Genomic DNA, 14,406 nt, shown 5'->3' with positions numbered 1-14,406 from the left:
AATGTCAAATAAATGTTTCAGTGTGTTTTTAGAAATACTTTCACAGTAATGCATCATGTATTAGAAACTGAATTTGCAAAAATATTGAAGGAAGCGAAGATGTGTGCTGGAGCTTCTGAAGGAAGCAGATGGAAGCCAGAGAAAGAAGTCCTCCCAAAAGCAGATGGAGAAGCCAGAATGTGAAGGGATGAAGGACTCTCGGGGACTGAAAGAATTCCCATTAATACAAAGGGTGTTTCATTTTCATTGTGTGTGAAAATACAAACTCTCCTCAGCATCACACATCCCAAAACTCAAGCAGTCTTTGCCACTGGCAAGGTGACGGCCATGCAGCTGACACACACACGCTCCTTTGGATGGACAAAGGGCACTTGAGTGCCACTTGAGGCCCTAAACAACATCGAAAGCTACACTTTGCTTGTGCCCCACTGACAGCATGAAATGTTGATTCAAAACACAGCAGCAGCTGACTTTCCAAGCACCGGTCAGTGATAGATCTCCCACAGTCTGAAATGGGCACTGTCAGCAGTGCAACACCAGCTCTCCTGTCTGCACTGAGGGATTCTGTCTCTCCTCCAGCACCAAGTGTTTGCTTTCTTATGTGTGAGCCCCAAAGTCACTGCTTGATCCTCCAGATGTGCATGACAACATCAGGTCACCTCACACTGCTCTCTGACCTTGGGGCTGTCATGCTGGTTATAGATGCAACAACAATTACAATAGGCAGGCTGAAGAGACTCCATGCAGTCAGAAATCCCCTCCACCTTCTTCCCTCACCTTCCTTGATTTATAAACTCTCTCAAAAAACCACATCCTTACTGAATCCCTAAATAGCTATTGTGATGTGTAAAAAAAACTGAAAGAAAATATGCAACAAAAAACAGTTTTTCTGGACATAACCAGGAGAAGGAAGGTATATGCAGTGCCACAGCTGTGCTGGAAAAAAAAAAAAAAAAAGCCCTGTGTTTCCATGCTGGGATCCAGAAAAAATAAAACAATTCTTCCAAACCATATCACAAACCTGTCCCTAAAATGTTTCTAGTTGGTGAGACAATTTGGGATGCCCTCAGCCACTACAGCTTCAAACTTCTTAACTAAAGAGACTGTGGTCACTTGTGCAGAAGTGAAAGCTGGCAGTGTTGATGGTAACAGCTGGGCTGAAGTAGCAATGAATACACCTTGGCTTTCCTCTCTGTTCTGATGCTGCTAAATCCCTGACACCCAACTGCAGCCAAGCAGCAAAACAGTACTAGAGCTCTGGATCAATAAGTGTTACGACAGTGATCACTCCCCTTCACAACCACTGGCTTCTGAATTTCATTGTCAAGGCTGCAAACCTTTTGAGGCAAATGGGAACTAATCTGATTTACTACACTAATGACTACAGAAACTTGAGAGAGAGAAATGAAGGCTGCTTAGTTCACAGCAATTCATCGCAACTCTCATTTCTCACAAACCAATTCTGTGATGTTGAACCAAACTATCTGTGACTCAGTTTCCTCTCTCTGGAATGAAAAAAACAATACTTTTTTATTTCATAGAACTACCTGTAGCAAGTTCTCTGAAATGTATCAATTAGCATAAGGCTGTCATGCAACCACACAGAAATAATTATTGACAACAGGCTCTCTTCTCTGGAAGCAAAAGCTTAGGTCAATGTGGCAGCTGGCACAGACTCCAATTACTGGAGAACTTTTCAGAGAGAACAGCTGTGATCCTGAGTTAATACCTATTGTCATTAAACAAGACACATATAACATTAACACACAATGCTACAGGCAAAAATTACTTAACCTTTATCCAGACTGTGGCTTCATTACAGCAAGAGAATCAAGAAATTTAGATCTGCTACAAGATGGGTAACTGATTGTCTTTGCATTACTTTGACAAAGGATATGATGAAGACACTCATGAAAGGTTCCTTACTGCTCTCATCTTCTCAAATGGTTATATCACAAGTGTACTTAACTTGGATTTGTTAGAACAAGCTTCTTTACACTTACCAGGAACATGAACTTGGAGATAAGCAAGTAAATGTTTATTTTGGCTCTACGTATGGTTGAATTTCTGGCATATGTTTTATTAAAACTACTGGTTCTGAAACACCCATATCTAGCTCTGACAAACCTCACATTTCCAGTTATTGTCCTACTTAGTTCCTAAAAGAACAGCTTCAATTATGTAAAATCTTTTCTGCTTCTGAGAGGTATAACTGGATTCCCTGAGTCCTTTCCTCAAGTCTAGAAACCTCCACTCTGCACCACAAGCTGTTCCTCCCTGCCTACCAAGCGTCCCTGAGTCTGGTATTACCTGCCAAGTTCCCAAGAGTACTGAATTCTTACATCAGAGTCTTGTGTATCCGCTCTATGGCATCCTCCAGCTCTTCCTTCTGGTCGGGAACGAAGCGGTACTCGGAGACATAGCCTGCGGTGTGCTTGTATGGGTCATAGTCCCCCAGCTCAGCTAGAGGATGCAAGGAGAAGAAAAAGGTCACTTGTGCCTTTTCTCAACCAAAAAACATGTTATATAATCCACCTACTGGTGCCCAGCCACCCCTTTCCAGCTGACGGCCAATTTAATTGTCAGTCAGATAAGAAAAAAAAGGAAAAAAACAAAGAGAGTACAGAACTATTCACATCAGCACACATAAAACCAAGAAAAAATTGTCTTCACATATTTTAAAAGATATATAGGGGGTTATAGCTAGAAAGAGCTAGAAGCCTTGACAGGAAACCTAATCCTTCTACAGGCCAGATAAAATTTTGACCAAGCCAGCAAAGTTTAAATTCAATTACATCAATTATTTGGCAACATAGGCAAACAAGTGTAGAAGAAAAGTCTAGTTTCGTAATATCTGTGCTCTCATGATAAACTGCAATACTACCAGTAGAACTGATCCATGTTATTGCTGGGACTTTAACATAAACTTCTGCAAATACAAATGCAGGTAAGTATCTTGAGACTCCTAAAGGGAAGGTCTACTAATGGTGTTTCTCATGAAGAATCACAAGCTTTCCTTTTTCAATAAAATATCAGTGTATTCCCTGAACATCAAATTCAGTTTTCAAGTAAAAATAACTTTCAAAAGACTTTTTCCTAAAGAAAAGAACATGATGAAGAGCCAATGTAATTTTCTCTGAAGCAACCCTGAATTTGTATACATTAGTCATGTCTGTTAATACGTTGTAACATAATTAGAAAACAAATATGCATCGTGGCCAGAACTCAGATCTACTGATCTTAACTGTAATTGCATCTATCTGAGAAATGCTGCAAAAGTTCATATTTCAATTTTTTTTATAACCCTGGGTAATATCTGTAGGCTGGGTTTCTCTGAGAAAGACTTCACAGGAGCTTTCTATCCAATGCCCACTAAGCCAAAAACATAGCAAAAAGAAGGCTTCGAGAGCCAAGAAGGAAAAGACTCTTCTAATTACTGATGTTTCTTTCCAAAATGTTGAAACGACATTGCTAGAAAAAGACAATGATCTGCTCAGTAGGGACGTTGAGAAGTTTCACTGGAAAACCTCCATAAAAATTATGTGTTCAGTGTCTGACACAGGCATTTCTCAGGTGTCTTTACATACTTTGAACAACTGCAAGCCATAAACACAAGGATAAAGCTTTTTATAGAGCCAATGGGAATGTATGCTTGCTCGTGCCTGGACTGACTTTAACCCACTGTATGTAACCCTGGCTGTGCTTTAACTCTTCTCTATCCCATAAACTTCCTCATTGTTTTCCAAGAGAGTATTTGAGATTAGAATTACAGGAACAGGACACTACACCAAAACAACACTCTCACCACCTTACAAAATTACTAAAGGGCATGAATTTACTCTTTTTACTCATTTCTCATAATAAAATGAAAATGCTACCATCATTGCATATTTTCCTGCTTCACCCTTGCAGTATTTTTTTCAGGGAAGGCATGTGTGCCAGCAAAGTGAAATGTGCATTGCAAAAAATTTTTCAGAGGATGATGTCATATTTCTTAGATGGCAAAATTAAGTCAGAAATAATTGTACACAAATAAATACTGCCTGAAATTTTAGCTTTTCAGATACACATATGATTCCCCATGAAATCCTGTATTATGCCCATTCCCATTTCACACACAAGTTATTCTGCCTTGTCATTCTAAAATGGATATAAAAGGAGGACTATTTTTAATGTTATATTAAGTGTTGTTGAGTCACACTTGTAACACCAATAATACAAATAATCTTTCCTTGACACATATCACTTTAGACAACCTAAATTTAACACAGAAGAAATTACAGATAGAGGTCCCAGCATGGCTCTTCACACAATTTTTGGTTACCAATTGTGTTTGAATATAGATCTTGATCTGTAATGGAAAAAGAATAACAGCTCCAGTAGACAGCAGCTCCTTTCTAATTGATTGCTAGTTCTATTACGTATGCAGGATATGGCATCCACTTCTGAAAAGATCTGTACTGATGGGTGAATGTAGATAAATGCTAAAAAAAGTGAAAATTCTTCACTTCAGGTCAGATCATATCCTCCCTCCAAGCAAACATGCAGTCATATTGACATAATGTTATTTTTGAAATAATCTTTAATTTGGCAGACTGTGATTGGAGGCTGCCAATACCTTTTGAAATCTTTAGATCTCCTGATGAAGGTTTTGTCATACTCTACCTGTAATCCAAGCCATAAAGTATTGAGTACATGATAAAATATTCTCCAGCAAGGTAAAGAATGTTTAGCAGAGTCTTCAGACTGAATTTGAAGTTTCCTCTTTACATTAACTTCATATTGCTCCTGCACTATTTGTTCAAAATGGTCATTTATTTACAGCTCTTGAAGTGAAACAGTGACACTACTTTTGTTCTGTTTTGAAATGAATGCATAAAGTGTTAATGATGCCTTCAGTCACCACTTAATAATCACAATGCAAGATGGAAAGAAATAAGCTCTCAGTGGGCCAGGAGAACTTACACTGAATTATGTATGCTCCCAGCTGTGCTGCAGTGTTGATTGGACAAGGCAAACGGCCCTGTAGAACATCTTGCTTTACCTGCAAGAAAAACTGATACCTAAAACACAGAGAGAAAATAAAGTTGTTATTTCAAGTCCAATTAATACTTCAAAATCATGCAGTTTATTGTACCATAACTATGTGACAGTAAGAGCCTGTATTCCTCTCTAAATTACTTCCCCTATTGACCCTGAAATAACAACTAAGATTAATCCAGTTAAAGAACCTAGGTAAAGGATCACTCCCTGCTTTTCCAATCTGCTTATACTGTGCAGATACAATCCATTATCTCCCTAAAATGTCATTTAGCTCTTTTGACTTTCATAGAGCAGTCAGGAAATGGGGAAGGGAATCAGAAAATGGAAAAAGAAACCTATCAATGGGCAAAAGTTTAACCTCATCACTGGATCAGAGCAAAAGAGAACTGGGTATTGGATGTTTCTTTACGCAAATATTTCCTCTGCACATACCAGAGGATCGACTACAATGCAGCAGGTAGCTTTGATGGAGTCCATGAAGAAGATGGAGGGGTGTGCCATCAGCAATTAACTGTATCTGTCATACCACAGGGTGCTCTCCTGCTTGGAATAGCAATAGCAGGGATAAAAATGTAATTTTCAAAGTCATAACCTGCTTCAACACTTGGTAAAGCTGAGACCACTTAGAATGAATCAATATGCCCAAAGCAGATGGAAAAGACAAGATAACAAGCCATTATATAAAGGACCTGCAGTTTTGCAACTTCCCATAATGATTTATAAGAAATCTTTTAAACACTGTTTGGATTTTGTCTGGTTTTATTACAACAGATTTATGCAGTGTTTCACATAATCCTAAGTGAATTTCTTGCACTGATTTCCTACAAAAGGAAAAAATACAGAGAAGGTAACTTTTACAGAAAAAAAAAGGTCTTCCATACAAACACATAGCTTTTTCATTATTCACTAGTTCAATTTTATCTACATAGACCCATTCAGCTACACTGCAAATAATTTATTCTGTGTTAGTACAAGTTATTTATGAAAGCACCTTGGAATGATCTGTAAGCTCAAAGTGCACCTACACTGATTTCAGGGAAGTTTACAAACTTCAGGTTACATGATAGCTGACTCGGAAAACTTAAGGTCCAACCAGATTTTCTAGACTTTATCACGTGAGCCTCTGAATAAAGATATCCATGTTTTTTCTGATTAATGATTCCCCAGAATTTGTGCTGTGACAGATACTGTAGTAGAAATGTCCATCGTCTAAAAAAGGGTTAATGTTCTCTACCTTAAAGCAACAGGGCATTTGCCCAAGAATTTTCTGGGAATATCATTGGGCAATACGAAGCACAGACATTCCGTGTTCCTTCACTCTAAGCAGTACCTGAGTCCTGCTTCCAGTTTATGCCTGCAGTCATACCTAGACAAATCTTCCCTGTATGAATTATGATAGTGACAAAGATGATTTTACATCTTCTGTGGAATACACAACATCATCTTTCTGACATGAAATGCATTTCTGATGCACACCCATACTTCTGTTAGCATTTCTCCACCTCTACAAAGCAGAGCTTAGAAGGAGAGGATGCTATAAATATATTATCCATGGAGCAGGTAGCTGTAGTTCTGTAGTCTCAAAATAAAGTAGCAGAGGAAACTTCAAAATACATCTGCATCCTGCACTGTTTATTGCTACAGTGACTCCTGTAAGGTGAACAATCTCAATTCCCACTGAAGCCGCTGAACTCCTTGCAAAACCAGGCCTTTTGTCCATACCTATAGCTAAAGCACTCTCATCTTGTGTGCTGTCATGTTTGTCATGCATGTATTAGAGTGCCTAATTGCGAGTTTTCTCTGGCAAACACATCCAGCAAACACCACAGTGTTAGCTTTTGCCTACAAGCCAGACAGATTCTGCTGCAAAGCAATTACAAATTTGACAGGTTTTCATTATTTGCAAAGAGTAATCATGTAATGGCACAGGTCGTCAGAATCTAATAACAACAGAGTTAGCTCTCATGTCCATTAAATTAGTAAATACATACTCCAAAGAAACCCATCGGTTAGCACAAGGCAGTTAACACATCACTGGAATTACACACTTAGGCAGAAAATTATTATTATTTTTATTATTATTATAATAAATAAAAAGAGGGCCTTTAATGCCTCCTAAGTGGAAGGACCTTTAAGGGTCCCTTCTAACCCAAATGATTCTAAGGAGAATCATTATTATTATTAATAATAATATTATTATTGTTATTACTATTACTATTATTACTGTTATTTTCCTGAACAACAAAAAAAAAAAAAACCCACAACCTTCCCTCCAAGATTTAAGAGCCTTTGGGAATAAGTGTTCATAGATGTTGAAGGTATTTGACTATTCAATATGTTTCAGAGCAGACTCACAATACTATCATATCCCTTGGCCCTCCCTCTGTACCATCTAAGGTGACAGTTCTACATGACCAAGCACTGTGAAGTCACGAACAGAGGCTTCCTAATTACACTGCAACATTTCTTGACTGGATTCACACACCTGATCAGCAGTGCAGATCACTGACTGGCCTTATCACAGGGCAAGGGGAGAACTTGTGAAAATTTAGCCCCCTGCCTCCCGGGAGGCAGTCACAACAGGTTCTGTGGCCAAAGTTCCCTTTCCCAGGGACACCTGTCTTTCCCTGTGAGCAGGATTTAAAGCTTTTCTGGGAAAGTACAGGAAAACTGCACCAAATTTGCATAGTACAGGGGCATTCCATTGCTACCAGCTTATGCTCTTTCACCTGCCAATTCACAGCATTTATTATTTTTACCAGGCTAGCCTGGGTCTTGTTGTGTTGGATACTTTCATTCCTGTTGTGCCAGTATGGAAACAAAAGAATTTTCTCACTCTGGAACAAGAAAAATATTCTGGCTGTGCTGCAATCTTTGATTAAGGAAAATGAAAAGCTTGCATGCATTCTAACGAATCCTCATGTGTCACATTCTTAGGACATCAAAAGAAGTATTTTGGCATCTGTTAATGCAAGCCAGCACACTAATTTTGTCTGCCTACCTACCCAAATTCTCAAATTTCCTTTTGAACCTAAAACTAATTGTCCAAGACATTTAATAAATAAAACAAACAGAAAACCCCAAAACTGTGAGAGAGTTCAGATAACCATGTGTGTGTCTGTGTGCAAGCATGTGGTACTGTGTGCATCCTCATACCTTGCAGAGGACAAGCTTAGGTAAAAGAATCAGAGGCATGCAACTCTTCAATTTCCTTCACATATTTTTAGCAAGACCAAAAGAATCCCCTAGAAAAGCAGTTCTGGAATTTAAACTATGGCCAGTAAAGAAGAAAATTCCCTGTATTTATATCTGATATCCAAGTAAACTATAAACTTGGTTATAGCACAATATAAATTCAGCTGTAACAATGCATTAGTGAAAATACGAAAATAAAAACCCACCCTCAAAAATGCACATCAAGGCCCTTTGATTTTTGATGCATCAGAGAACATCTTTTCTTCTTGGGCTTCCAAACAGTTGTCACTACTAACCACTGTGAAGTTAATCACGATTTTCTTCCTACACACCAATGTTCAAGCAAAAACAAACCCAATCCAGACACACCATAACAATATGCACCTGGATGAAATATATTGCTAGCCTGAGATCAACAAACTACACTTTTATGAAATACTGTACCTTGTTATTTCTTCCTTAAGTTTACATGGATCCTCTGCATAAAATTTTATGCCAAAATACAGAGTGTATGGTGGTCCAGCTGTGGAAAAAAAATTTAGTGTAGAAGTGAGTAATCATGAACTGCTAATTGATATGAATTGTTATGACTACAGGACAGCTACTAAGAAGTCTATATTAACATTTTATGAAACTTGAAATTTTCTGAAAAAAATGTAACATCCACACCGGAAGTCCATACATCTACACTCATTACACATAAGCAGAAAAAAAAAGGATTTTTATAATTTTTTTTAATCTTTTAATTATTCACATCTTGTCTACTTGGAATTTTTTCTTATTTTGAAAATTTCACTTTAGCTTTCATTGCTAAATTGTTACTTCCCCAAGATAGTTTTTTTTTGCTGCTTGATTTTGATGTTTAAATATTTTTTCCACTGAAGCTATCTGAAAAATGTAATTGTGCCTGAAATGTGATTGTCTGTCATAACTAATAATACTGAATAGTAATTCCTTCCACACTTCCAAGTATCTTACGGAGCACCTTTAATTATGTTAAATTTAGAAATACTTGGAAAAGGTCCTCTAATACACCTTTTAAACATATTACTCTTCTGTTATTCAGATAACTCAGTACCAAAATTCTTACAGCTATATTTATTTCATGCATGCTCCACTTCTACATCTTTTTTTTAAACATGTCCAAATCCCATTCTTTAATTGTAATAAATATAACAGATCTAGCATCTGCAATATCTGAAAACTGACAGTAATAGAAGAAAATCTATTATCATTAGGAGGCACTGCTTTTACTTTAAGAAGCAGAAGGGAATCCTAGTTGGTTGTGGTATGCTAAGCGTGATAGAGGCATCACAGCTCTTATAGAATTAAGCTCTAATACGAATTAAGAATAGCACCACTTATTAGCCTAAAACAAAATTCAAGCACACAGAAATCTCTGGACAATAATCACACAGAATAGTACCAAATGATACCATGTGCAATCTATGTGTAAAATTTTGATACCATTAGGAACTACAATAACAAACTTGTTAAGAACTATCAATCTGCTGTGACTAGAATAGAAATACTGTGCAGACTGTATAGATGGAACATTGTTACTTCATCTTCAGATATGTCTTTGAAGTTCAAATTAAATACATACTGTTTATCAATTCTTTATGTTCAGCAAGGGTCTTGGCAGGATCCAGCCAGTACTGCAAGACAGATAATTATGGAGATCAGTTACTTAACTTGGAAAATGAACACAGAAAAATTGGTTATTCATATCACTTAAGCTTCTCTTCTTCCCTCATACTGAGCTGAGAGGAGGAACTGCACTCTCATCTCTGGAAGAGAGTGTGCTGCTACTTATGCTAGTAAAAATAAATATCAGCTAGCATGAGAAAATATGCTTTTCTGTGGGTGCCACAGGTCTTGAGCTCAGCACAGGTGAGATCAAACACTTCAGCGTGGTGGAGAAGAGACAAGAATCTCATCTGCCTTTCCATTCCTCCAGTGAGTATTTAGCATTGTGGCCATGACACAAACCCACACTTAAAATCACCATGAAGCTATTTATTATTTCAAAGGCTGCCAAAATTTTCCTGAAGAATGCAAGAGGTGGGGGGAGGAGCAGGAGATTTCTAACATTTTATTTGCAAGCCAAAGATGAATGGAATTTCATGGATAATGAAAAGGCATTTTTCAAGCCAAAGTTAAACAATGAAGATGAGAACATTTACAGATCCAAGAGCCCCAACACCACAGCCCTGTGGGCACACCTACGCACACATACTTAGTAATGCGTAGTAGATACTTGTTAAATGCTTGTATAGATGGATAAAGTGTCACGTATAGTTACACTTCCAGGCTGATAGGCTGCAGTGCTGGGAGGAGTGGAACAAAAAAACGAGTGTCTCATTAATCCAGTGCACTTGCACAGCAGTTGCTGACAACAAACCCCACAGTCGGAAATGCCAAGGCAGCTCTGACACACCGCCTTCGCCCTTTTCATCTCCTGGCAGCCACTGTGACACTCCCCAGTGCTTCCCCACCTGTATCTCCCCTGCACAGGCTTACAAGCAGCTCACCCCTGCTGCCGAGAAGTGGAGGGCCCAGCACCTACCCACCTACCTGCAAGGGATTAATGTTGTGAATCTAAAAGAAGTATTTAACATTTACAGAAGAAATGGGGAAAAAATTAATCATTTTTGAATAGTCCTAACCAATGAAACTATCCAATTACTAAAGTGACTAGTTTACTATTTGTTCTTTACAAATACATTTAGTGTGACTTTAATAATTTTTTATTTATTACTATGACTGATTTAAAAGTTACAATGTCATTAAAGAAAATAACTGCCTTTTAAATTTTAGGTAGAAATGACGTTTAAAAAAAAAAAAAAGATGTTTTACATTATAAAGAATAAATGGGCTCTTTTGTCCTTTGTACTTCGACAAATCTGGCTCCCATACAAGCCAGATTTGTAAGCAGCATCCATCCAAGCTCTATGCAGTATTTCATATTTAGCCCTTTTAAGTGCCTGCAAGCACTTTACCACAAATCTGGAATCTTAATTTTTTGTATCTGCATAGGGTTAAACTTGGGTCAAATTCCATAAACCTACTTGAAACAAATATTAACTTGGTTGAAATGTTTGCTGTGGTATTAATCAATGAAGTCTCTGGTGCAGAAAGATCTATCAACTTCAAAATAAATGCTGGACTGTCTTAATTAGATTCTTACAAACCTGTAGCTATCGTGCCACATGTGTCAGTTTTTGTTCACATTTACAAAAGAAATACAATTTTGAAAAGAAAATGTATCATTTTTCAATTATAGTCTCCAGTTATCGAGGTTTTCCCACAACCTAAGACAACACTAAGAATTGGAATTGTTGTGTCAGTTTTTTCCTGCAAATGTTCAGAGCAAAGAACATCAATCTGCTGAGTTCAGGACATCGCTATTATATAAGAAATGTAAAAATTTTCAAGTAATTCCTACATAAAAGTATGTATTTAATGCTTCTGTCTTCATTATTAGAATCTGAAATTATATAGATTATATTTAGCATCATATCATCAGTGTACTGATCTTGCTGCACTCTAAAAGTTTATTCTTACTACCTGTAACTCACCTGACCATCACCTTTGTGTCTGTTGTTTTTTATCCGTTAATATTCCTTTAAAATTTCTTGTTTCTACTCAACTTTATCATTCTCCATATTCTTTCCACTGGTTATGTCATCTAATTTCACACGCACAACAGTTCTCTTTCTTCCTAGATAATTTAGTATACCGTGCTTGGGGATGAGTGTAAAAATCCATAAAAAGAACAAAAATCCATTCAACAAAACACAAGCTAAGTACAATTCGACTGTTTTTCTAAGATCTTGAGGACAAAATATGCTCTACATTGTATGAGATTAATTCCCTATTTTGCCGTGGGTTACCTCCTACCTGCTGTGTTCTCAGGTTTGTGTGCTCAAACAGAGCTTCCTCGTTGCAGAGGAGAAAACACACCTACAGGGTGGGGGCATGGTGCAGTATGAATGAATAGCATGATATGTCCTTCTGTATTTTTATTTCTCCTCTTAGAGCCCTAAGAGGGTATCAGTATGTGGTACACACTGATTATGATAGCTCAAATAAGCATTATCAGGTGAGAAAAGAAGAATATTTACATCACAGCATGCTGTACAATTTTTGGTATATAGCACCATTCTTTTGGCATTTGACAAGGGAACACCCTTTAGGTTTCAGAAATACCCTTTCCCTCATCAAATTCTGCTCAGCTTCTCCTGACATATCATGTATTAAAATTGCTATCTCCATTCTGCCTTTTGAGTACCTCAAGAAAATACTGACCTCTTCCAGAACAGTAACTAGCTTGGCTGTCCTACAGACCTCTGGCAAAGCCATAAAGGCAGTAGCAAAGGGACCACGTGGAAAACCCCTGGAAGCTGGAGCACAGCAGGAACCAGCAGTGAGAGTGGCAGGACAGCCCTCCCAGCACCAGTTTACCCAGCCCCTGGAGAAATATATCCCTGGGCCACTGTTTTGCCCAAATACTAAAGAAATGAGAGACTGTAGTCGGAAGAGTGTAGCCAGCAGGTCGAGGGAGGTGATCTTGCTCCTCTGCTCATCCCCAGGGAGGCCACATCTGGAAAACTTTGTCCAGTTCTGGGCTCCTTCATGCAAGACAGACAAGGAGCTACTGGAGAGGGTCCAGCGAAAGGTCACAGAGATGATGAGGGGTCTGGAGCCTCTCTTTTAGGAGGAGAAGTGAGAGCTGGGCCTATTTAGGCTGGAGAAGAGAAAACTGAGAGGGGATCTCAGTAATTCCCATAAATATCTCCAAGGTAGGTGCCAAGAGGATGATGCCAGACTCTTTTTAGTGGTGCCAGTGACAGGACAAGGAGCTATGGCCAAAACTAAAACACAAGTTCCACCTCAGTGAGGAAGAACTTCTTTACATTGAGGGTGGCAGAACATGGGAACAGATGCCCAGGGAGAGTGTGGAGTGTCCATCTCTGGCAACAGTCCAAATCCACCTGGATGTGTTCCTGTGCCACCTGCTCCAGGTGACTCTGCCTTGGCAGGGGGTTGCTCTGGGTGATCTCCAGAGGTCCCTTCCAACCCTAGCAACTCTGTGATTCTGTGAGGCTGGACAGTTTCCTAACCTACCCCCAGCTTCTGCTGCACATATTCTGGTGATCGTGTCTCATCAGAAAATACCAGATGGGGCACAAAGTCCTGGCAGATGAGGCAGAAGACACAAATTTCCCCTCCAGCAAGAGCCAGCTGATGATTCACATTGAGAATCACGAGGACAGTATCTGGTGTCAGCTTACAGTAATTTGGGTACCAGCACTCTGCAGCAATGCAAAAGGCTCAGGTGAAGGCTACATGATGAAGCACAGTAAGAGATTCAGTGTCATTCCAAGAAAATTGGTCGTTCTTTTAAAGGTACTCAAATACTGCATGAAAAGAAGTACCATGTAGTTTGTCAACAAAGGCACTAAGAGATTAGGAAACACTACTGACAACCCACAGCATTAGTTGAACCCATCTGTTCACTGGGGTGTAGTTTTATATCACAGAATTTTAAATTCATTATTAAATGTTGTATTTTAACTAATTATTAGAAGGTACATTTTATTGTTCCTTTGGAGACCTGTCTTGTTCAGAGCACTAAATAAATATAGGTAAAGCTATTCTGGCAGCAACTTGTAATCTTCCAGAGCATAATTCTTCCAATTGAATACTGTCCTTTTACTGCGGAGAGTTTGGGGATACCTGGAATGTCAGTAAAGCGAAATTTGTGTAATACGACCAAATAACTACCCTGGAGACAGGGTCATCCAGTTTATGCTTCATCCTACTGTTCGTGGCCCTGCCAGTGGCACCCAGTTCTGTCAATCTGTTTGCTGCATCCAGCTCTTCTCACAGGCTAATTAGTTTGTTGGCTGTTCAGGAAGAGACCATTTTAATGCTACACATTCATATACACTACGTAGCACAGTGAAACCTTGTTCACTCGTTAGAGCCCTACTGGTAGTACTAAAATAATTATGATACCACCCACAGAAGAGGTAGCTCACCAACACAGCACTTAAAAGACCACCTGGAAGTGCTCAGGCTTGCAAAAGTAATGGGGAAAATAACTAAACAAGCCTTTTCAAACCCTTAATAATAAAAATGTTTCTTTTGTGACTGGTTTGT

The 14,406-nt window shown here is 38.6% G+C and overlaps 1 protein-coding gene across 2 annotated transcripts in view; it reads right to left on the bottom strand.

Moving 5' to 3' along the window:
• The window catches only part of EPB41L4A (erythrocyte membrane protein band 4.1 like 4A), a 123,213-nt gene that overhangs the window by 59,282 nt on the left and 49,525 nt on the right, over positions 1-14,406 (bottom strand). Inside the window, exons 3-6 of one of the 2 annotated variants that reach the window (XM_032095107.1) lie at positions 9,845-9,896; positions 8,683-8,761; positions 4,966-5,063; positions 2,343-2,463 (exon numbers count right to left, since the gene is read on the bottom strand). In XM_032095107.1, the coding sequence (XP_031950998.1) occupies positions 2,343-2,463; positions 4,966-5,063; positions 8,683-8,761; positions 9,845-9,896 (350 nt within the window). Of the gene's footprint in view, positions 1-2,338; positions 2,464-4,965; positions 5,064-8,682; positions 8,762-9,844; positions 9,897-14,406 lie in introns of those variants that run through there. The other variant, XM_032095109.1, reaches the window with a different exon arrangement.

This window comes from Corvus moneduloides, chromosome Z (assembly GCF_009650955.1).
Source record: "Corvus moneduloides isolate bCorMon1 chromosome Z, bCorMon1.pri, whole genome shotgun sequence".
Classification (NCBI taxonomy): domain Eukaryota; kingdom Metazoa; phylum Chordata; class Aves; order Passeriformes; family Corvidae; genus Corvus; species Corvus moneduloides.
Note: the sequence above shows the minus strand (reverse complement) of the source record. Positions and strands in the feature narration are given on the sequence as shown.